The following is a 24,913-nucleotide window of genomic DNA, read 5'->3' as shown; positions in this document are numbered from 1 at the left end:
CCTGGGATGCGGAGCTTGCAGTGAGCCGAGATCGCGCCACTGCACTCCAGCCTGGGTGACACAGCGTGAGACTCTGTCTCAAAAAAAAAAAAATTATTTTATTTGCTTAACCTATTACTTAGTCAGGGACATTAAGCTTGTTTATGTCTTTTATTGTAAAGAATGCTGCAATGAATACTCTTGTATATAAGTCATTTTCCATCAATATGAGTCTGTCTGTTACTGAATTTTTAGAAGTGGAATTTCTAGGTCAACCTATGGCTCTGTATTTCACAAAAATACCAATTCTGACTTTTCTTGTGGAGGTGGGGAGTAGGAGGTAGAATGCTGGAGGGTAACATGCTGTACTCAGCTAGCTAGTCATTTTAGAAAGGGTTTCCTTAGCTTCTTTTTGTCATATGGCCTCACCAAGAATCAAACACCCTGTAAATAAACATTCCTATTTACCCTGTAAACATGGGGTTTTACTACCCAGGATACATATTTCTGTATGGATGAGAGCTTTTCACACTGAGGAATAATGCTGTGAGTACAGCACATTTGTTGGAACTTAGGTCATTAAGAATGTTTTATAAATTCATATATTACACATTTTATTTTATTTTATTTTTTAGTTTTTAAGACAAAGTCTTCCTCTGTTGCCCAGGTCGGAGAGCAGTGGTGCAATCTGGGCTCACTATGACCTCCACCTCCTGGGCTCAAGTGATTCTCATGTCTCAGCCTCCAGAGTAGCTAGGATTACAGGCATGCACCACCATGCCCGACTAATTTTTGTATTTTTAGTAGAAACGGGGTTTCACCATGTTGACCATGCTGGCCTCGAACTCTTGGCCTGAAGTGATTGGCCCACCTTAGCCTCCAAAAGTGCTGGGATCCTTGTATTGGGTAAAAGATGAATATTGAGGGCTGCATGGTAGCTGATACCTGTAACCCCAGCACTTTGTGAGACAGACGGGAGGAGTGCTAGAGCCCAGGAGATTGAGGCTGCAGTGAGTTGTGATCGCGCCATCACACTTCAACCTAGGGATTACAGGCTTCAGTCACTGTGCCTGACCTGTACATTTTAATATTGTGTTTTCCTCTTTTAGCTATAGTATGAGGTTACATTTCAGAGTCATTGTTGTTAAGCATCTTAATAGTGATGAGGTTGAGTGAAAGTTACTTCTATTTCAAACACTGAAGAAAATTTTGTACAAATCTGTCACATTCCAAGCCCAGGACTGATTGTTTCATATACTTCTAATTTTACAATTTCTATTGTAGTCCAGTGTGAAAAAAGCCAGTATTAAAATACTGAAAAATTTTGATGAAGCGATAATTGTGGATGCGGCAAGTCTGGATCCGGAATCTTTGTATCAACGGACATATGCCGGGTAAGCTTAGCTCATGTGTAGAATTTTTACAAGTGTAAATAACTGCATCTTTTAAAATTTTTAAATTAAGTTTTACATTTTTTTCTAATCTATTATTATATGCCCAGAACTTTCACTTAGAGTGTGCAGTATAATGTGGTGGTTAAGTGTAAAGGCTCTGGAGTGACTTCCTGGGTTTTAATCTTGGCTCTGCTGCCGTTTATTGGCAAGCTGCTAACCTCTTGGTATCTCGGTTTTTTCATCTGTAAAATAAGAATAATAAAGTGAAAAGATGCCAACATCATTTACTCTGGGCTGCATAACTCATACTTGGAAAAATTATTTCTTTGAATTTAAGAATTAACTCAGGCCGGGCGCGGTGGCTCAAGCCTGTAATCCCAGCACTTTGGGAGGCTGAGACGGGCGGATCACGAGGTCAGGAGATCAAGACCATCCTGGCTAACACGGTGAAACCCCGTCTCTACTAAAAAAAATACAAAAAACTAGCCGGGCGAGGTGGCGGGCGCCTGTAGTCCCAGCTACTCGGGAGGCTGAGGCAGGAGAATGGCGTAAACCCGGGAGGTGGAGCTTGCAGTGAGCTGAGATCCGGCCACTGCACTCCAGGCTGGGCGACAGAGCGAGACTCCGTCTCAAAAAAAAAAAAAAAAAAAAAAAAGAGTTAACTCGGTTGTTCATTTTAGCTTGTGATCAAAAGATAGTGATTTATAGGACATGCCACTTACTAAAATTTACCACAGATCCAATCAGAAAATCACTTTCTCTTCCCTAAAGGTGGCTTGATTAACATGTAAAGGTGTGTAAAGACTTGATTACCCTACCCTGACCCATTCTCTAGTTCCCAGCAGTACCATGAAAAAGTGATTTCAAGATACTTAATTGCTTTCAGTAGAAAGTAACAGTGGTAGGCCAGGCGCAGTGGGTCATGCCTGTAATCCCAGCACTTTGGGAGGCTGAGGCAGGCAAATCACGAGGTCAGGAGATCGAGACCATCCTGGCTAACATGGTGAAACCCCGTCTCTACTAAAAAGACAAAAAGCCGGGCGTGGTGGCAGGCACCTGTAGTTCCCGCTACTTGGGAGACTGAGGCAGGAGAATGGCATGAACCTGGGAGGCAGAGCTTGCAGTGAGCAGAGATTGCGCCACTGCACTGCAGCCTGGGTGATAGAGCGAGACTCTGTCTCAAAAAAAAAAAAAAAAAAAAAAAGAAAGTAACAATGGTTACTTTCTGGAGACTGAGGAGCCTGGAAAGTACTTGAAGGAAATAAAAGATTTGTTTGACCACACTGTATTTGGAAAGCCAGCTTCTTCAGCTGTGTTGCTTTGTATAGTGATCTTTAGTTCTTCTTTTAGAAAATAATGGACAAGGCCGGGCACAGTGGCTCACGCCTGTAATCCCACCACTTTGGGAGGCCGAGGCGGATGGATTACCTGAGCTCTGGAGTTAGAGACCAGCCTAGGCAACATGGTGAAACCCCATGTCTACTAAAATACAAAAAGCCGGGCGTGGCGGCGTGTGCCAATAGTCCCAGCTACTCAGGAGGCTGAGGCAGGAGAATTGCTAGAACCCGGGAGGCGGAGGTTGCAGTGAGCTGAGATCACGCCACTGCACTCCAGCCTGGGCGAGAGAGCAAGACTCTGTCTCAAAAATAATAATAATAAAATAAAAAATAATGGACAGTAAACCTAAATGAGTTCATTCCCAAAGATGATGTTATTCTTAAGGAATGTTTCATTTATTTAAGACCTTACATAAAGTCTATCCATTGTGTGATGTTTCACTTCTGTAATTGTGTATGTGTGTAATATAAATATATATGTTTTTGTTTTGTTTTTTTGAGACAGAGTCTCGCTCTGTCACCCCAGGTTCAAGCATTTCTCCTGCCTCAGCCTCCCAAGTAGCTGGGACTACATGCGTGTGCCACCACGCCCAGCTAATTTCTTGTATTTTTAGTAGAGACAGGGTTTCACCGTTCTAGCCAGGATGGTCTCGATCTCCTGACCTCATGATTCACCTGCCTTGGCCTCCCAAGGTGCTGCTATTACAGGCATGAGCCATCACGCCCAGCATGTATTTTTTAAATGTATAAAATGAAGCAGAAAAGAGAAGTGATCATTTTTCTTTATCTTTAAAGATTACCTTCGCCAGGCACAGTGGCTCACACTTGTAATCCCAGCACTTTGGGAGGCTGAGGCAGGCAGATCACTTGAGGTCAGGAGTTCAAAACCAGCCTGGCCAACATGGTGAAACCCTGTCTTTACTAAAAATAAATAAATAAAGATGGTTTTTAATATTTGTTTTAGTTTTGTGATTTTAGCATCTTCCTGAAATTTTTCTCAAGGCAAGAAAATTGTATCAGTTGGTATATCAGCACCCATATATGAAATAACTTATTAGGAGGGTATCTTTAAAATAAGATCTACTTTGCCTGAAATAAACTGATATATTGATGTTCACAGAATTTTTCTTTTAACCAACTTGACAAATGCATTATTCTTGACCTCAAGTGATCCACCTTCCTCAGCCTCCCAAAGTGCTGGGATTACAGGCATGAGCCACCGCACCTGGCATTATTCTTATAAAAAATTAAATTTATAGTTAAGTTTAGTGTCCCCTTTGTTCATGTACCATTGCTTATTTTCTTCCGTTCCTACTCACAGTAATCATTCTTATGGTATGCATTTTTGTTTGCTTGTTTTTATATAATTGATATTACGCTCCATTCTGTACATTGTACTTTCATTCACAGTGAGTTTTGGGCATTCCTATGTTCGTCTATACAGACTTACCTCATTTTAACTATACTGTAGTATTCCGTATATAATATTTATTATAATTCATAACTGTAGCAGAGTATCTCACAGTGTATGTGTTACTGTTTTGCCATTTTAGTATCAATGAGTATTTAAGTCATTTGCAGTTTTTCCCTCTTACACCCAGTATCACAAAGGATCTCCTTTTATATGCTTCTTTCTACCAGGAAGCAGATTAAAAAAATTTTTTTTTTTAAATTTTTGAAAAAAAATGAAATGAAGTCTCACTATGTTGCCCAGGCTGGTCTCAAACTCCTAGGCTCAAGCAGTCCTTCCATCTTGGCCATCCAAAGCACTGGGGTTACAGGCATGAACCACCACGCCTGGCCCAGATTTTAAAATTTGATAGCTCTTACAATTTACTTTTTAAAGTATCTACATCATTTTATGTTCTCACCAGTCATTAATGAGAATACTTGAGACTTTTGGCTGGACACAGTGGCTCACGCCTGTAATCCTAGCACTTTGGGAGGCCGAGGCAGGTGGATCAAGGGATCAAGACCACCCTGGCCAACATGGTGAAACCCTGTCTCTACTAAAAATACAAAAATTAGCTGAGCATAGTGGCGCACGCCCGTAGTCCTAGCTACTCGGGAGGCTGAGGCAGGAGAATCACTTGAACCCGGGAGGCAGAGGTTGCAGTGAACTGAGATCGCACCACTGCACTCCAGCCTAGCAACAGAGTGAGATTCCGTCTCAGAAAAAAAAAAAAACAAAAAAACTTCAGACTTAATTTTTTTTCCAGTCTTAGGTTGAGATTGGGTTTCTTTTGGTATATCTCTTGATTGTTCAGGTTTTTTCCTCTATGAATTGACTATTCATCTCCTTTTCACATTATTTCTGTTGCGTGATTTTATTAGTGACTTGTTAAAATTCTGTATATTTCTTCAGCATGACACTTCATTATTCAAAAAAAAAATTCTGTACATGTTTCTCAATACTAATCATTGGTTGGTAATATCTTAAAAATAAGAACCTTACTGTATTTTTTGCTTTTTTTTTTTTTTTTGGAGACAGAGTCTTACTCTGTTGCCCAGGCTGGAGTGCAATGGTGTGATCTCGGCTCTCAGCTCACTGCAACTACAACCTCTACCTCCCTGGTTCAAGCGATTCTCCTGCCTTAGCCTCCTGAGTAGCTGGGATTACAGGCACCCACCACCACTCCCGGCTAATTTTTATATTTTTAGTAGAGACAGCATTTCACCATGTTGGCTAGGTCTCAAACTGCTGGCCTCAAGTGATCCGCCTGCCCTGGCCTCCCAAAGTACTGGGATTATAGGCATGAGCCACCACGCCCGGCTGCTTTTTGCTTTTTACCTTTGTTTTATAGTACTATAGTTTTAGTATAAACAAACATACATACACACAACTATGGCTTTATAATATATTTCAGTCATTGTTAGAGCAAGGCCTACCTTTTGGCTGCTTCTTTGACAAAATTGTCTTGGCTATTCTTGTGCCTTTTTTCTTCTTTGTGAGTTTTAGAATTGTGAATTACCTGTTGACTCACCATGTTTTGTAAACCATTTGAGGATTTCTAATGGAATTGCACTCAAAGGTTATCTTGCTTTCTGTGCAGCACCGTTTTATTTCAAATAAGCCCTACTTTAAGTTACATAGGATGGCTGTAAATTGTGTTTCTGGCTTTCTAGATTTAGATGAATTCTCCTAAATTTAAAACTGATTGTTAGCGGTTATAGTCTTCTGTTCATCCTTGTTTAGGAAGATGACATTTGGAAGAGTCAGTGACTTGGGGCAATTCATCCGAGAATCTGAGCCTGAACCTGATGTAAAGAAATCAAAAGGTTTGTGATGTTTTTATACTTCATATTAAGCCTTTACTCACATTGACTGTAAGTCATTTGACTGTAACTCAAAGACCACTGAAGGTTTAAACTGTTTATTTTGTAAAATAACCACTGTATCTTTCACCTTGTGTTTATGGTCACAAGTAAGTACAAGGGCTTCATGTAGTCAAATCTTTATGCAATTTCCTCTGAATCAAAAGTTAGTGAACTTGCTTTGCCACTCCAGAAGGCACATGAATATGAAAAAGCATTGTCTATTTTTTTATTTTATGGCAAAATACCCAACCTAAGTTGGACTTAATGTTTGAGACCCTTTATTTTATTAAATTGTTATATTTTTTCTTTTCTTTTTTTCCTTTTTTTTTTTTTTATAATTTTTTGAGACAGTTCTTGCTCTGTCACCCAGATTGGAGTGCAGTGGTCTGATCTCACCTCACTGCAACCTCTGCTTCCTAGGTTCTAGCGATTTTCCTGCCTCAGCCTCCTGAGTAGCTGGGACTACAGGTGCACATCACCACACCTGGCTGATTTTTGTATTTTTAGCAGTGATGGGGTTTCACTACGTTGGCTAGGTTGGTCTCGTACTCCTGACCTCAAGCAATCCACCCGCCTTGGCGTCCCAAAGTGCTGGAATTACAGGTGTGAGCCACTGTGCCTGGCCCTATTAAATTATTTTTATTAAATTTCCTCAAGATTGATGAAAGTAATGAAATATACATAGAAAATAGGCTGGATTAAGAAAATGTGGTACATATACACCATAGACTACTATGCAGCCATAAAGAAGGATGAGTTCATGTCCTTTGTAAGGACATGGATGAAGCTGGAAACCATCATTCTGAACAAACTATTGCAAGGACAGAAAACCGAACACCGCATATTCTCACTCATAGGTGGGAATTGAACAATGAGAACACTTGGACACAGGGTGGGGAACATCACACACCGGGGACTGTTGTGGGGTTGGGGGAGAGGGGAGGGATAGCATTAGGAGATATACCTAATGTAAATGATGAGTTAATGGGTGCAGCACACCAACCAACATGGCACATGTATACATATGTAACAAAGCTGCACGTTGTGCACATGTACCCTGGAACTTAAAGTATAATAAATAAATAAATAAGAAATATATGTGGAAAATATTAATAGGTCAAAATTCAAATTGTTCATTTCATCACAAGAGTAGCTTAGTCAAATCCAAGGGTTAGACACAGAAATCTTTTTTGTCAAGTGCATTCTTTGTGACTGATTTCAGTTTCTTCCTGGTTTACACAGGAAGGTTTCAGAAACAAATGTGGATCCGCGAAAGATGATATCTAGAAGTTTTCAGTTTGGTTGAATTGACAGTATTGTCTTTAATTTTTGTAAGAAGAAAATACTCAATTTTGATAAGTACGTTTAAGATTAAGAGCTGTTGGCTGGACGCTGTGGCTCACGCCTGTAATCCCAGCACTTTGAGAAGCCAAGGCAGGTGGATCACGAGGTCAAGAGATCGTGACCATCCTGACCAACACGGTGAAACCCCATCTGTACTGAAAACACAGAAATTAGCCAGACTTGGTGGCATGTGCCTGTGCAACCGCCTCCGGGTTTAAGCAATTCTGTTTTAGGCTCCCGAGTAGCTGGGATTATAGGCGCCATGGCTAATTTTTGTATTTTTAGTAGAGACAGGGTTTCACTACGTTGACCTGGCTGGTCTGGTCTCAAACTCCTGACCTCAGGTGATCCGCCTGCCTGGACCTCCCAAAGTGCTGGGATTATAGGCGTGATCCCCCATGTCTGGCCATTTATCTTATTTTCTTTTTTTTTTTTTCCTGAGATGGAGTCTTGCTCTGTTGACCAGCGTTGGAGTGCAGTGGCATGATCTCAGCTCACTGTAACCTCTGCCTTCTGGGTTCAAGCAATTGTCCTGCCTCGGCCTTCCAAGTAGCTTGGATTACAGGCGCGTGCCACCACACCTGTTCATTATGTTGGCCAGGCTGGTCTCGAACTCCTAACCTCGTTATCTGTGCCCACCTCAGCCTCCCAAAGTGCTGAGGTTACAGGTGTGAGCCACTGCGCCCAGCCATCTTATTTTCTTTCTTCTTTTTTTTTTTTTTTTGGCATGGGGGACAGAGTCTAGCTCTGTTGCCAGGCTGGAGTGTAGAGGCATGGTCTTGGCTCAGTGCAACCTCCACCTCCTGGGTTCAAGTGATTCTCCTGTAATCTCAGCCTCCCAAGTAGCTGGGATTACAGGTATGCACCACCAGGCCCAGCTAATTTTTGTATTTTTAGCAGAGATGGGGTTTCATCATGTTGACCAGGATGATCTCCATCTCCTGACCTCGTGATCCACCCACCTTGGCCTCCCAAAGTGCTGGGATTATAGGTGTGAGTCACCACACCTGGCCCATTTTATTTTCTTAATGCAATTATTATTTAGGTAATTAATTGCATCTCTTCATTTTGATGAATGATCTACTTTTTGGTCAGATATAAATTTGACAGAGTAAGCAAAAAATGCAACAATTATTGAAGTAATTTAAACCAAAAAAGGGCCTATTACCTAGTTGACTTTATCCAAATAATTACTTTTATTTCCTGTTTTGTCAGAGAAGTCTTAGGTACACTGTTGGGAAGAATCTTAAGACTGAAGGAAAATCTACACAGTTTATTCAGTAAATAATGTTTTGCTTTTCCTGAGTTAAGGAAAGGGAAAAAAATTGTGTATATGTTTTAAGTAAATGATTTTGAGTGCCTCTTTGTGTACTTGTATTCATACAGCAGGTTAGAAGATTCAGATCTTGCTTTCAAAAATTTGACAGTCTAGTAGTTATGTGCCTTTCTTTTTCTTCTTTTTTTTTTTTTTTTTTTGGAGACAGAGTCTTGCTCTGTTGCCCAGGCTGGAGTGCAATGGCGTGATCCCGACTCACTGCAACCTCTGCTCCCCGGGTTCTAGCAATTATTCTGTGTCAGCCTCCCATGTAGCTGGGATTATAGGCACCTGCCACCACGCCTGGCTAATTTTTTGTATTTTTAGTAGAGATGGGGTTTTGCCATGTTGACCCTGCTGGCCTCAGACTCTTGGCCTCCCAAAGTGCTGGGCTTACAGGCATGAGCTTGTATTGGATAAAAGAAGAATATTGGGGGCTGCATGATGGTTCATACCTGTAATCCCAGCACTTTGTGAGACTAAGACGGGAGAAGTGTTGGAGCCCAGGAAGGTGAGGTTGCAGTGAATTGTGATCGTGCCATCACACTTCCACCTAAGTAATGGAGCAAGACCCTGTCTCTAAAAAACAAAACAAAATTTTTTTAAGGAATACTAGGAAGAGGTCAGCGGCGGTTTCAGAACAGAGGAAGTGCCAGATGACCTTTGTGAGGCATTGGCCAGGAAGAACTCTCCAGTGTCTTTAGGCAGCTTCTGTCTATAAGGATAATGGAGTCTCCTCCCCGGTATTAATAGAAAATCTCTGAGCTGGTTTTTTTTTCCCCCCTGAGACGGAGTCTTGCTCTGTCGCCCAGGCTGGAGTGCTATGGCGCAATCTTGGCTCACTGCAAGCTCCGCCTCCTGGTTTCACGCCATGCTCCTGCCTCAGCCTCCCGAATAGCTGGCACTACAGGCATCGGCCACCACGCCCAGCTAATTTTTTTGTTACTTTTAGTAGAGACGGGGTTTCACCATGTCAGCCAGGATGGTCTCAATCTCCTGACCTCGTGATCTGCCCACCTCAGCCTCCCAAAGTGCTGGAATTACAGGCGTGAGCCACCGTGCCCGGCCGGTTTTTTTTTTTTTTTAATCTGGTTTCATACCTCTGATAGCTCATGAAGAAGTGTTCCTGCTTCATACATATATGTGTTAGGTATAGCATAGGTGTTTGGTGTTCTGTTTGTTTCTGTTTGTTTTATATGAATTAAGGTGTATTATGAGCAGTTGAAGAGAAACAGGAAATTTTTTCCCAAACCACTATATCTGCTCGTTCTATTCATTCAGTCTCTCTTTTTTTTTTTTTTTGTTGAGACAGAGTCTCGCTCTGCCGCCCAGGCTGGAGTGCAGTGGCCGGGTCTCAGCTCACTGCAAGCTCCGCCTCCCGGGTTCACGCCATTCTCCTGCCTCAGCCTCCCGAGTAGCTGGGACTATAGGCGCCCGCCACCTCGCCCGGCTAGTTTTTTTTTTTGTATTTTTAAAGTAGAGACGGGGTTTCACCATGTCAGCCAGGATGGTCTCGATCTCCTGACCTCGTGATCCGCCCATCTCAGCCTCCCAAAGTGCTGGGATTACAGGCTTGAGCCACCGCGCCCGGCCTTCATTCAGTCTCTTTATGTTATTCCTTCATTCATTCATTCTATAGAACAATGGAGTGCCTACTATATGCATCTACTGTTCTGGGTCCTGGGGAAGAAAGCAAAGTTCCTGCTTTCATGGAACTTACATTATATTGGTAGAGACAGTAACAGATAAACAAATGCAGCCTGTGTATGTGTGTTACATGAAAAGCAGGGTAGGGGGCTGGGAGAGAGTAGTAGGGAGTGCTGTTTTCAAGGTGGTTGTCGGGAAAGGCCTCACTGAGGAGGTGGCATTTTTAGTAGACCTGAGCGCATTGGGGGCATAAGCCCAGGCAGCAAGTGGAGGAAGAGTGTTCATGATGGAAGGAACAAGGATAGAGGCCCGAAGCTAGAGAGCTCAGCATGATCAAGGAACAGCAAGCCCCGTGTGGCTGGAATGGAGTGAGCAAAGGAAGGAGCAGTAGAAGGTGAATGAGTTGGGAGGTCACCAGAGACCATGGCAAGGACTGGAAAGTGTCAGGGACACATTGGAATTTGGAGCAAGGAAATGATGGGATTTATGTTTTTAAGGGATTGCTGTATCAGCTATTTGGAAAATTAAGTGTAGGGCTTCAAGAATAGAAGCAGAGAAACAACATTCTTGCCGTAATCGTAGTCTAAGTAAGGGATGATGGTGGTGTGGATTAGGCTGGTAGTGGAAGACCAGTCCAGTTCGGGTTGTATTTGAAGGTAGAGGCAAAAACATTGTATTTCTACCAGCAAGCCCATCTATGAAGTTATTTGTATTATAATTTGATTGAGATACACCCACATAAACTAATGAATAGGAATGTCTGCAGTTGGGTTAAACACCCCCATATATCCTTCTTTTAATTCTTTTAATTGTCCAGACGTCTCTTTAAGTCAAAGTATTTTTTGGTGGTGTAGGAGCCTAGGGATTGAATTATTCACTCAGAAGGCATTTGAGTGATTACTGTGTGCCAGGCACTATGCTGAATGCCAAGGATGTAAATAAGAGGGCATAGTCTCAGTCTGTTTTACTCCAGCTTGGTTCCTTTTTAATGACCCTGACTTGTTAAGCGCATATCAGTTAACCTACAGAATGTTTAATCTTCTGAAATTTCCTGGTTGTTATTTAGCTTATTTCTCTCTCCTTGACATTTCTTGTAAACTGGAAGTTACACCTATAGTCTTGATGATTCGTGTTACACATTTTAGATTAGAACACATGGGTGTGTTGTATATGGTGTTTTTGAAAGGCTTTCTGTATATTGGTCTGTACATTAAAATATTGCCTGAATGGATACACGTAAAATTTAACAGTGATTATATTAGAGATGAGAAGAGGTGCCTTTTACTTTTCAATATACCCTTTTCCTCTGCTTTTTGAATTTTCTTGCCTTATGCATACTTTATTGCTTAATCATCCACCTCATCTCTTCCCCTGTGGCTTCCTGTTGCACTTGGAATGAAATCTAGACTCTTTGCTGTGACCTGTGAATGTCCCTTGCTGGCCTCTATCACCTTACTTTGAACCACTCCTTTCATGGACTGAGCTCTCATTGGACTATCTTTTATTCTTTTGCTGAAGTTTCTTCCCTTTGAGGGCCTCTGCAGTTGCTGTTTCATGACTGTGGCAAGCCCTGCCATGGCTTTCATGCAAGGATTGTTTCTCCTTCTTATCTCAATATTATCTCTTCAGAGAGGGACCTTTCCAACTCACATGATCTAAAATCCGTTGTATGTACCACTCACTACCACTTCTTTCTTTTCTTTTTCTTTTCCTTTTTTCTTTCTTTCTTTTTTTTTTTTCTGAGACAGGGTCTTGCCCAGGCTGGAGTCACGACTCACTGCAGCCCCAACTTCTTGGGCTCAGATGATCCTTTCACCTCAGCCTCTCGAGTAGCTGGAACTGCAGGCACACACCACCACGCTTGGCTTATTATTTTACTTTTTGTAGAGACAGGGATTTGCCAAGGCTGGTCTCAAACTCCTACCTCAAGCAGTGCACATCTCTCGGCCTCCCAAAGTGCTGGGATTACAGGAGTGAGCCACCACGCCCGGCCTATTTTCTTATTCACTGTCTGAAATTATCTTGTTCATTTATTTATATACTTGTTTATCAGCTGGACATGGTGCCTCACACCTATAATCCCAATACTTTGGGAGGCTAGTTTGGAGAATTGGTTGAGCCCAGGACTTCAAGACCAGCCTGGGCAACAAAGTGAGACCCTGTCTATAAAAAATTGTTTAAAAATTAGCTGGGCGTGGTGGCACATGCCTGTAGTCGCAGCTACTTGGGAGGCTGAGGTGGGAGAATCACTTGGGCCCAGGAGGTCGAGGCGACAGTGAGCCTTAATCGTGCCACTGCACTCTAGCCTAGTGACAAAGTGAGACCCTGTGTCTAAAAAGTAAATAAAAGTAGTTTCTCTTTCATGACTAGAATATTACCTCTATAAGAGCAGTGAGTTTGTCTGTATTATTTGGCACTATATTTCCTGATTCTGAAATTATGCCTAGCACATGGTAAGTACTCCTTAAATATTTATTGATTGAATTAATTAATACTTAAGAATTTCATTTGGGATTTTCTGAGTGATAAGATTATGGATTATATTTATGTAAGAAAAAAATCATTTTTTAAACTTGGTTGCCCTTTGCCACACTGACATAGACACTATGTTTTCTTAGCCAGATTACTTGTGAGGATACTCACAGAGGCCATTCTCTTCTCAGTTCCCAAATAATTGATATTTCTTAGCATTTTCAAGCTCATGCAATTCTTAGATGATGTATCTGTGTATATCATCTCCTCATTCTACAAATATAGAAATTGAAGGCTGGGCACAGTGGCTCACGCCTGTAATCTCAGCAGTTTGCGAGACCAAGGCGAGAGGATCACTGAGGTCAGGAGTTCAAGACCAGCGTGGCCAACATGGTGAAGCCTCGCCTCTATTAAAAATACAAAAATTGGCCGGGCGTGGTGGCTCAAGCCTGTAATCCCAGCACTTTGGGAGGCCGAGACGGGCGGATCACGAGGTCAGGAGATCGAGACCATCCTGGCGAACACGGTGAAACCCCGTCTCTACTAAAAAAAATACAAAAAACTAGCCGGGCGAGGTGGCGGGCGCCTGTAGTCCCAGCTACTCGGGAGGCTGAGGCAGGAGAATGGCGTGAACCCGGGAGGCGGAGCTTGCATTGAGCTGAGATCCGGCCACTGCACTCCAGCCTGGGCGACAGAGCGAGACTCCGTCTCAAAAAAAAAAACAAAACAAAACAAAAATTAGGGCCGGGTGCGGTGGCTCACGCCTGTAATCCCAGCACTTTGGGAGGCCAAGGTGGGCGGATCACAAGGTCAGGAGTTCGAGACCATCCTGGCTAACCCCGTCTCTACTAAAAATACAAAAAATTAGCCAGGCATGGTGGCAGGTGCCTGTAGTCCCAACTACTCGGGAGGCTGAGGCAGGAGAATCCCTTGAACCTGGGAGGCAGAGGTTGCAGTGAGCTGAGATTGCATCACTGAACTCCAGCCTGGGTGACGGAGCGAGATTCTATCTCCAAAAAAAAAAAAAAAAAAAAAAGCCAGACGTGGTGGCGGGTACCTGTAATCCCAGCTACTAGGGAGGGTGAGTGAGGGAGGAGAATGGCTTGAACCCAGGAGGTAGAGTTTGCAGTGAGCTGATAATGCACCACTACATTCCAGCCTGGGCAACAGAGTGAGACTCCGTCTTAAAAAAAAAAAAAAGAAAGAAATTGAGGAATGGGGAGATTGTGATTTGTGATTTGTTAGGAGTCACACAGCAGGTTAGTAGCAACTACAGGGCTTTGGTTCAGAATACCACCTTGACAACAGTTTGTTTACAGTTTGACTCCCCTTCCTCTGCCTCTCTCTCCTTCCTTATTGGGGGCAGCTGGAAAGAATTTTCATCATTTACTAGCCTATAGTTTTAATCTGAGTTTTGAAACCTTGATAATAGAGCACAGAGGAAAAGACTGACTTTTCTTTTTTTGAGACAGTCTCGCTCCATGGCCCAGGCTGGAGTGCAGTAACACCACCTCAGCTCGTTGCAACCTCTGCCTCCCAGGTTCAAGCAATTCTGCCTCTGCCTCTCGAGTAGCTGAGCTTACAGGCACGTGCCACCACGCCCAGCTACTTTTCTGTGTTTTTGTTTCATTTTGTTTTTTTCTGAGATGGAGTCTTGCTCTGTCATCCATGCTGGAGTGCAGTGGCACGATCTTGGCTCACTCCAAGCTCTGTCTCCTGGATTCAAGCAATTCTTCTGCCTCAGCCTCCCTAGTAGCTGGGACTACAGGTGTGTGCTACCATCCCCAGTTCATTTTTGTATGTTTAGTAGAGACGGGGTTTCACTATGTTGACCAGGCTGATCTCGAACTCCTGATCTCAGGTTATCTGCCCGCCTCGGCCTCCCAAAGTGCTGGGATTATAGGCATGCGCCACCACACCTGACCATTTTTGTATTTTTAGTAGAGACGGGGTTCCACCATGTTGGTTAGACTGATCTCAAACTCCTGACCTCAAGTGATTTGTCCACCCCAGCCTCCCAAAGTGCTGGGATTACAGGCGTGAGCCACCGTGCCAGCCAAGATTGAGTTTTGAAAAGAGACTTCTGAGATTATGAGAAGGGCAAGCAAGGTAACTTAAGTTACATTAACATCATCTAGGAGACAGTGTAACAAGAAGGAATTGTAAAAGGATGTTATGAGCCTGTGCCCATGTAGTGGCAATCCCTTGTGCTTGGATACAGTGGCAGGAGACAAAACTGTACTTAAATTGATAAATCCCTTACATGTCATTTTAAGGATCTTAGACTCGCATCATGTAGACATCAGAGATTTCTAAACAAAGTACTAACCAGATGTTTTCCTTGTCAGTAGAATGAGAATGAATTGGAGTTGGGAGAAACTGGCATCAGGGACACCAGTCAGCCAGTGGAATTAGCTAGTAATGTAGATAGGAGAAGAAAAAGATTCAAAGTTAGGTAGTGGTAGCAAGAATTACAGGGAAGGTCAGATTTATGATATGTCCAAGGTTGAATTCTAAGGTGAAATTTGGTAACCAGATTTCATGTTTAAATTGGGAAGGTAGATTGAGATTTTTTTTAACATGGGTTCTCTAGATGAAAATGTGTGACGTTAACTGAGACACACAACACAGAAGAAGAGTAGGTGGGAGATAGATTAGTTCAGTTTGAAATAGGTTCAGTTTGAGATGCCTTTGGACAATTTGGAACTACAGATTTGACACTCAAGGGGTTTCTAAGTTATCTGCAGATCAAAGGAAGTTAAATCCACACAAGGGAATGAGATGCCCAAAGAGAATGTGTTGAAGATGAAAGGAAAGCTGGCAGTTGGATCCTGGAGAAGCTCCATGTTAAAGGAGGACAGAATGCACAGAGGAAGAGTCTAAGATGTGGGTTTGGAGGAAAAAGTATCAGTCAATAAGAGGGAGACTGTCAATAGAGTGACTCTGCAGGGTGGCCTGAAAAGAGAACAGTGCATGGGATGATTCAACAGCCAGTTGAGCCTTCAGGCAGAGCATTTAACATTGTGGCTCTGTAGACTCTGGTTGGCAGTAAAATTTGAATAAACCAATATTTAAACCCTTAGGTAATAATAAAAATTGAGGGAAAAGGATCCAGGTTTTATATTTTTTATGAATTCAGTTATTGAATAAATCAGGACCTCGCCTCAAGAAATAATCTACCAACAATTAACTTGGTTTAAAGCAAAGTTAGCAAGTAAGAGTGTTCAAATTATTAAATAACAAAGTAAGCTGTGTATTTCATTTGTAGAAATAGAGGCTGGCCTACTTCAGATGATTCTCAGCATGTGATTACAGATGTGGGCTTACACATCCTAGGAAGTTAAGGTGTACTCTAGCTTGGATGGAGTATGGCTCTTTGAAACTCTTCTCTCACCCGGCTAGTTTATATAGACCAGTGAACTAGAATGTAGTGGCATACTCTGTCCTAGAAACCATTTTATATAGGATCTGGTCTGGAAGGTTTGAAAACATAACAAATGTGTTGATGTCTCCCAATGTATTGCTAGATTCTTACCCAAGAGCAATATCCTGGTTAGGGTTTTGTTTTGTTTTTTAATGTTTGCTGCAAACTAACACTAGATATTAGTTTCTTTCATCAAGTGAGGAGAGTAGAAGAAAAGTCCAGAACTCTGAAACACCTTTTCAAAAGTTTGTCAAGCCATGATGTTTGCAAGTTAAATACTCTGTTATGGAAGCAATATAATCAGTTTTTATTAATGCAACATTCCTTAGTGTTTTGGATGGTATCACATAAGAATATCCATGTCTGGAAGCAACAGCTTTTAAAAGAGCATTTTGTTGTTGGTGGTGGTGATGTTGGGTTTTTGTTTTTGAAATGGAGTCTCACTCTGTCGCCCAGGGTGGAGTACAATGGTGTAATCTGGGCTCACTGCAACCTCCGCCTCCCGGGTTCCAGCGATTCTCCTGCCTCAGCCTCCCAAGTAGCTGGGATTATAGGTGCCTGCTACCTGGCTAAATTTTTTTTTATTATTTACATTTTTAGTAGTGACATGGTTTCATCATGTTGGCCAGGCTGGTCTCAAACTCCTGACCTCAGGTGATCCACCCACCTTGGCCTCCCCAAAAGTGCTAGGATTACAGGAGTGAACCACCGTGCCCAGCTTTTTTTGCAGCCTCCACTCCTGGGTTCAAGCAATTCTCCTGCCTCAGCCTCCTGAGTAGCTGGGATTATAGGTGCCTGCCACCATGCCCGGCTGATTTTTGTTATTTTAGTAGAGACAGGGGTTTCACCATGTTGGCCAGGCTGGTCTCGAACGCCTAACCTCAGGTGAACCACCCACCTCAGCCTCCCAAAGTGCTATGATTACAGGTGTGAACCACCACGGCCAGCCAAATAAGAGCTTTTTTTTTTTTTTTTTTTTGAGATGAAGTCTCGCTCTTGTCCCCTAAGCTGCAGTGCAATGGTGCGATCTTGGCTCACCACAACCTCCGCCTCCCAGGTTCAAGCAATCCTTCTGCCTCAGCCTCCCGAGTAGCTGGGATTACAGGCGCACACCACCATGCCTGGCTAATTTTTGTATTTTTAGTAGAGACAGAGTTTCACCATGTTGGCCAGGCTGGTCTCGAACCCCTGACCTCAGGTGATCCGCCCGCCTCGGCCTCCCAAAGTGCTAGGATTACAGGCGTGAGCCACTGTGCCCAGTGCATTTTTAATGTAAGATTATGCATGAAATGTACATTCAATTTTGTTTTTGTTTACTAGGATCCATGTTCTCACAAGCTATGAAGAAATGGGTGCAAGGAAATACTGATGAGGTAAATTCTACTTTTAGGATAAAGAGATTTCTGTTTATAAGTGCCATCCTTGTGTAAGTAAGGTTTTAAATTTTCTTTTTCTTTAGTTCCCATGTTTAAGCAGCATGGCACATTTATGCTCTCTTATCCACAATGTACCAAGAAAGGGTGGTCCCTTCTTAACATATAACAATTGCCTGATAGTAGCAGTGAAAGTATCTTCAGTCCAGAGGCTAGGACCACTGAAGGATATACATGCTTTCAAGTTTCCATCAGCCAGCAGGCATCAGTAATCAATGTATAGATCAAAAGTTCAAATGTTTCCCTCCCCGCCATCAGTTTTACTTGAAGTAGTGGAGGCTTGCTTTTTTTTTTTTTTTTTTTTGAGACGGAGTCTCGCTCTGTCGCCCAGGCTGGAGTGCAGTGGCGCGATCTCGGCTCACTGCAAGCTCCGCCTCCCGGGTTCACGCCATTCTCCTGCCTCAGCCTCCCGAGTAGCTGGGACTACAGGCGCCCACAACCGCGCCCGGCTAATTTTTTGTATTTTTAGTAGAGACGGGGTTTCACCGTGGTCTCGATCTCCTGACCTTGTGATCCGCCCGCCTCGGCCTCCCAAAGTGCTGGGATTACAGGCGTGAGCCACCGCGCCCGGCCTGCTTTTTTAATAGTTAAGAACATTGAGAGATGGGAGGTGAAAAAAGGAAAGTGTTTTATTTTGACCATCTAACCTGAAAGTAGTTCCAGTGCTAGGTATCCAGTAGTTGACACTAGAAGACAGGGAATGACATGTTAATATTCACAGCCAGAGGGTGGCCCAGGTTTTTTCGTATGTGGGAATGAAATTCTTATCCAAATAAGTAGAAATGATGTGCATAATTATGCCATTTGTTAAGAGCACGGAGTATGTGCATCTCGATCCATCTAATGAATAACTGTTATCACCAGTTTAAATTATTTTTTTTAGGCCCAGGAAGAGCTAGCTTGGAAGATTGCTAAAATGATAGTCAGTGACGTTATGCAGCAGGCACAGTATGATCAGCCATTAGAGAAATCTACAAAGGTAAGGATGACTTTGTTTTGTGTAGACTAAAAAGTATTATTTTCCAGGTATAAAAATAAAAAAGGACATAAGGGGTTTCTTTGCCTTTGAAGGATTAACTGCTATGGGGATTACCTTCTTATCATAAGCAACTAGAAAACAGAAAAACTAAATGAAACAACTGTTTCCATATATTGGACAATGGGCAATACAGGGAAACCATTGAAAACCAAACAGAGCCCAGTCTTGCTGAACGAAAGAGTTAAAAGTCAAAGTTCAGGCCAGGTGCAGTGGCTCACGCCTGTAATCCCAGCACTTTGGGAAGCCAAGGTGGGTGAATTACTTGAGATCAGGAGTTCAAGACCAGCCTGGCCAACATGGTGAAACCCCGTCTCTACTAAAAATACATAAATTAGCTGGGTGTGGTGGCAGGCGCCAGTAATCCCAACTATTTGGGAGGCTGAGGCAGGAGAATCGCTTGAGCCAGGGAGGTGGAGGTTGCAGTAAGCTGAGATCACGCCACTGCACTGCGGCCTGGGCAACAAGAGCGAAACTCCATCTCAAACAAACAAACAAACAAAAAATCAAAGTTCAGAGAGACCAATTTGAGTAGAAGTTGTAGGATAAGGTACCAGAAAAGAGGAAGCTGCCCAGAAAGAAAGCTGTAGAGATATTTAGAGAGGTTTCCTTGGATCCTTGGCCTAGGTTATCTGTATATGTGTGGGGTGAAAATGCATATGTCCAGGTAAAGAACCCCCCAGAAATTAGTAGGCTGAACATAGGGCTAAGAAAAGTTCGTGGCCAGAAGGATCTGGCCAGAGTAGAGAGACTTTGTGATACACAAGGCATTGCGTAGGGTCTTCACAAAGGTTATGCCTTACTGCTGAAGTTAAATTAGGTCTAGAGTACAACCACCTGAACCAAGTTTGAAAGCAAATTTTTTTTTTTTTTTTTTTTTTGAGACGGAGTCTCGCTCTGTCTCCCAGGCTGGAGTGCAGTGGCGCGATCTCGGCTCACTGCAAGCTCCGCCTCCCGGGTTCACGCCATTCTCCTGCCTCAGCCTCCCGAGTAGCTGGGACTACAGGCGCCCACAACCGCGCCCGGCTAATTTTTTGTATTTTTAGTAGAGACGGGGTTTCACCGTGGTCTCGATCTCCTGACCTTGTGATCCGCCCGCCTCGGCCTCCCAAAGTGCTGGGATTACAGGCGTGAGCCACCGCACCCGGCCGAAAGCAAATTTTTAAAGGATCAAATTACTCTAACAACTGCATGCCAAAACAAAGGGCTAACCCTCTTTACAGTAACACAACAAAATTCAGCACTTCACAGTGTAAAGTTAGAATGTCTAATGTCCAGGCTGGGCGCAGTGGCTCATGCCTGTAATCCCAGCACTTTGGAAGGCTGAGGCAGGTGATGACCTGAGGTTAGGAGTTCAAAATCAGCCTGGCTAACATGGTGCAACCTTGTCTCTATGAAAAATAGAAAAAATTAGCCAGGCGTGGTGGCGGGCGCCTGTGATCCCAGCTACTCGGGAGGCTGAGGCAAGAGAATTGCCTGAACCCAGGAGGTGGAGGTTGCAGTGAGCCGAGATCACACCATTGCACTCCAGCCTAGGCAAAAAGAGCAAAACTCAGACAATGAGACGAGACAAGACGAGACGAGGAGATGAGATGAAAATTCTGACATCAATCACAAATTACCAAGTATGACATGAAGTTAATCTATAACCAGGAGAAAACTCAGTCTATAGAAACAGACCCAGATATGAGAAAGATGGTGAATTTAAATATTAAAAATATGCTCAAGTGACCAGGCGCGGTGGCTCATGCCTGTAATCTCAGCATTTTGGGAGGCCGACATGGGTAGATCACGTGAGGTCAGGAGTTCAAGACCAGCTTGGCCAATATGGTGAAACCCCTTCTCTACTAAAAATACAAAAAAAAATAGCTGGGCATGGTGGCAGGCGCCTGTAGTCCCAGCTACGTGGGAGGCTGAGGCACAAGAATCACTTGAACCCGGGAGGCGGAGGTTGCAGTAAGCCGAGATTGCGCCACTTGTACTTCAGCCTGGACAACAGAGTAAGACTCCATCTCAAAAAAAAAAAAAGAAGTTCAAGAATATCAAGGAAAACAAGAGTATAATGAGAAAAATGCAAAATAGTTTTAAAAGAACCAAATTGAATTTCTTGAAATAAAAAATTCCAGAAATGGGGGCCAGGCACAGTGGCTCATGTCTATAATCCCAGCACTTTGGGGGAGCCGAGGCAGGCAGATCACCTGAGATTGGGAGTTTGAGACAGCCTGACCAACATGGAGAAACCTCGTCTCTACTAAAAATACAAAATTAGCTGGGTGTGGGGGCGCATGCCTGTAATCCCAGCTACTTGGGAGGCCGAGGCAGGAGAATCGCTTGAACCCCAGAGGCAGAGGTTGCGGTGAGCTGAGATCGCACCAGTGCACTCCAGCCTGGGCCACAAGAGTGAAACTCCATCTCAAAAAAAAAAAAAAAACACACAAACAGTAGACTCAAAGAACTAGCTGAGTTTTTCTGTAGGTAGTAACTGTGACCTTTTGCAGGTGACTACTTTAGTTCCTCATGTCCTCATTAGTAGATCAGAGAAATTCAACACAAAAACCCCAAAAGAAAAACCCCTTCTAATCCTCATTCCATGATTTTATGAATGCATGAAGTCCTAGGCCTGTGAAGGAATACCCAGTCTCTTTATCCTGTGCTGGTACCTCTCTCTTCAACCTCCAACTCGACATTTGCCTATAGGATGTACTTGGACATTCAGCATAAACTACCTTACACCATTACTGAATTGCTTCATGTGCACATGTCCCATGCCACAATACCGGGGACCCAGTGATATTTGTCCCCAGTGCTGTGAGTACAGGAGAGAGTCAGTGAATGTCTGCATGCGTGTCTTTACCATCCCTCTTGAATATGCTGTAGGGTTAATTCCTAGAAGTAGACTTACTCTGTTGAAAATTGGCAGTATTTTTCATTCTAATATCTATTGCCAACATGGGAAAGCAAGTCTGGATGCCAGTCCTTGTTAAATGACCCTTGGGTAAGTTACCTAACCTCTTTAAGCTTCTGTTCACTCATATGTTAAAACAAGGAAAATTACAATATCTTACCTCACAAAATTGTAGTTAGCTTCTGGCTGTCATAAACTCTGGTATATAGTAAACACTAAGTGTTGGTGTCCATCCTTAATTTGTAATAATAGGTCACTTGTTAGAGAAAAGCACCTTACCATTTTCTTTTCTTTTCTTTTTTCAGTTATGACTCAAAACTTGAGATAAAGGAAATCTGCTTGTGAAAAATAAGAGAACTTTTTTCCCTTGGTTGAATTCTTCAACACAGCCAATGAAAACAGCACTGTATTTCTGATCTGTCACTGTTGTTTCCAGGAGAGAATGGGAGACAATCCTAGACTTCCACCATAATGCAGTTACCTGTAGGCATAATTGATGCACATGACGTTCACACAGTGAGAGTCTTAAAGATACAAAATGGTATTGTTTACATTACTAGAAAATTATTAGTTTTCCAATGGCAATAACCCATTTATGAGAGTCTTTTAGCCTACTGGAATAGACAGGGACCACATCCTCTGGGAAGCAGATAAGCATAGAACCGATACTTGATGCACACTCGTAGCAGTAACTCATCCCTAACAGCATCATAAAGCAGGTGCCAGAGGTGCTTTGCTTTGTCCTCCCAAGGCAGGTGAGTCAGCCCCACCGAGAGCCAGGCAGCTCTGAGTGGCAGCGTGGTGCTAGCAGCTTCAGTGGAACAGGGTGAGAGTAAATTATGCAGTCTTCCTTGACAGCAGCATTAATTTGGAAGGAAGCTGACAAGTCATGGGTCAAGTTTCAGTGACTTCTTCCTTCCTTTGATGGCAGTATACAGTTTTCACATTTAATTCCTCCTCCTGAGATGCAGTATACTTAAAACCATTCTCTCTCCTGCTAACAGAAGGGTGTGAATCTAGTTTACTTTGAGCATTAGGATTTGCCCCTTTGGAATTCTGCACTCCAGTACTTAACTTTCCCTTCAGAATACATGTGGAAAGAAAGAAATCATAGCGATGACTCCAATTTTGCCCCTGTGGCACCTTGAACAAAACAGTTATTCCCAAATTACACTTTTTTTTTTTTTTTTTTTTTTTAACATAAGGTGAGCAGGATGATTGGGGAGAGAGAAACATTCGACTTTGTTTGACTGCCTCCCCCATTCTTTGCTGTGAGCTGGGAAGTGTGCAGTTGGTGGTCTTTCTTCTCCTTTCTTTAGGACAGTAAGAGACTCACTCACTGCACTTCTGCTCAGTTGGCTTCTGCATCGGGACCGCACAGCCATCAGCAGGGCTGCCCAGTTGGTGAGCACACTCCATTGACCACGTGGCGCCAGTGCTTCCTCAATGCACATGATTGTTTGAGAAGAAAGAAAGTTCTCTTAGATGTTACTGCTTTTGCTCAGACTTTGCAAAAAAAAAAAAAATATATATATATATATATGTATAAATATATAATTATTAATCACTTTTGTCCTTGAGAAAGTCTTGAATGAACAGAGAATTTATTCCATTGCAATATTTGATTGTATAGAGGCACACTGTTTCATCGACAGAAGAAGCAAAAAGGCTTTGTGTAAGTTTTTGGTACTATGTACCACCTCTGTTATTCTTTTAAAGCTGAAGTATTCATGTACTTAAACCATATTATATTTAATTGTGTTTGATTTTAAAATATATATATGAGAATTCTATTTAAAATTGTGTCAACTTTCTGCTTTCAGGGTATTTATGGCTCTTCTGTTGAAATATATTGATCTTTCTAAATATTTCCATTTGCTTTCTAAAAACTCAGAACATGAGCCACTACTGGACTTTGCCTTGTTTTTGGAGTGTATGGCATAAACCCAAGGTTTTTATTCGGCATCTATGCTATGATTAATTCATTTTGTTCTTTTAACAAAATATTTCCATCCATTTCACATTGCTTCAATCTTTAACAGAAAAGCAATATAAAGGTCATAGAATAAAATGTGGTTTTGGGCGACTCTTGCTGCCTCTGCATGTTTTGGAATAACAATTTCTACAAGACTCTAGGCTGTTTAAACTAGTGCTTTCAGTTAAGATAATTTCTGATCATTTCTTTGTAAATACAATTTGTGCTTCTGAGCTAGAGATGCCAAGTAGTTGTAAACGGCTTATAAAGAGAATAGCAGCAAATCTGACACTTGGCTACTTTTTTCTGCTCCACCTGCTTTGAGAGACAGAAGCGGAGTGTGACCCGAAATTATTAGCCAGATGTAATATTTGATCTAAAGTAGATCCTTGTACTGATTTTAAAGTTGGAATTCGATTCCTCCAATATTGAGCACCCACCATGTTCCAGGCTCTGTGCATTGTGCTCATAAAATTAGATTCCCTGGTGGAGTTTTCATAGGTTCAAATAATCAGTTGAACACCCTTCATCTTTATCATGTTGTTGACATTGACACAAATTGTTTAAAAAAAAGATATTAGAGAGAAAGTGATACATTTTGTAACTTGATGTGTCTTCATCACTCTGCAAGATTTGATGAAAGTAAAAAGCAAATGTCAGCCAAATCCAGTGAACTGCAATAAATTATAACTTTTCTACTTGGGTTTCAACATTCAGTAGAGCTTTTTGAAATGTAAGTAGTTTACAATACTGGAGCTTTGACTAGTTCAGTAGGAATTTGGAGGGGAAGGTCATTCTGAATTGTAGAAAAATACAAACTTCTTTGCTGTTTTATTTAAGTATTGAGAGCTAAGCACCTGATGAAGTGACTGACCTCTCTCCAGTGACACTATTTGGGTACCTGCCTGACTTCAGGAGTGGGGTTTGTTTCTACACAGTGAACTTTTCTCTCACCCTCTCCTCCCTCTTCCCCACATAGCAGTCTATTGGACCTGGGTTGAACTCCTGATCCAAATTTTAGGGCTGGGCACAGTGGCTCACACCTGTAATCCCAGCACTTTGGGAGGCCGAGACAGGCGGATCACTTGAGGTCAGGAGTTTGAGGCCAGCCTGGCCAACACGGTGAAACCCTGTCTCTACTAAAAATACAAAAATTAGCTGGGCGTGGTGGCACACGCCTGTAATCCCAGCTATGTGGGTGGCTGAGGCAGGAGGAGAATTGCTTGAACCTGGAGGCGGAGGTTGTGCAATGAGCCGAGACTGCGTCACTGCATTCCAGCCTGGGTGACAGAGGGAGACTCTGTCTCCAAAAAAAAAAAAAAAAAAAAAAGGGA

At 42.6% G+C, this 24,913-nt stretch overlaps 1 protein-coding gene across 3 annotated transcripts in view; it reads left to right on the top strand.

Moving 5' to 3' along the window:
• The window catches only part of LOC105493355 (A-kinase anchoring protein 10), a 90,572-nt gene extending 66,295 nt beyond the window's left edge, over window positions 1-24,277 (top strand). For all 3 annotated transcript variants that reach the window (XM_071082509.1, XM_071082508.1, XM_071082510.1), the window contains 5 exons: window positions 1,264-1,373; window positions 5,907-5,989; window positions 17,551-17,603; window positions 18,547-18,642; window positions 21,910-24,277. In XM_071082509.1, the coding sequence (XP_070938610.1) occupies window positions 1,264-1,373; window positions 5,907-5,989; window positions 17,551-17,603; window positions 18,547-18,642; window positions 21,910-21,915 (348 nt within the window). In that variant the 3' untranslated portion in view covers window positions 21,916-24,277. The remainder of the gene's footprint in view (window positions 1-1,263; window positions 1,374-5,906; window positions 5,990-17,550; window positions 17,604-18,546; window positions 18,643-21,909) is intronic.
• Window positions 24,278-24,913: the final 636 nt, after the last annotated feature.

Source organism: Macaca nemestrina, chromosome 17 (assembly GCF_043159975.1).
Source record: "Macaca nemestrina isolate mMacNem1 chromosome 17, mMacNem.hap1, whole genome shotgun sequence".
In the NCBI taxonomy this organism is placed as follows: Eukaryota; Metazoa; Chordata; class Mammalia; order Primates; family Cercopithecidae; genus Macaca; species Macaca nemestrina.
Note: the sequence above shows the minus strand (reverse complement) of the source record. Positions and strands in the feature narration are given on the sequence as shown.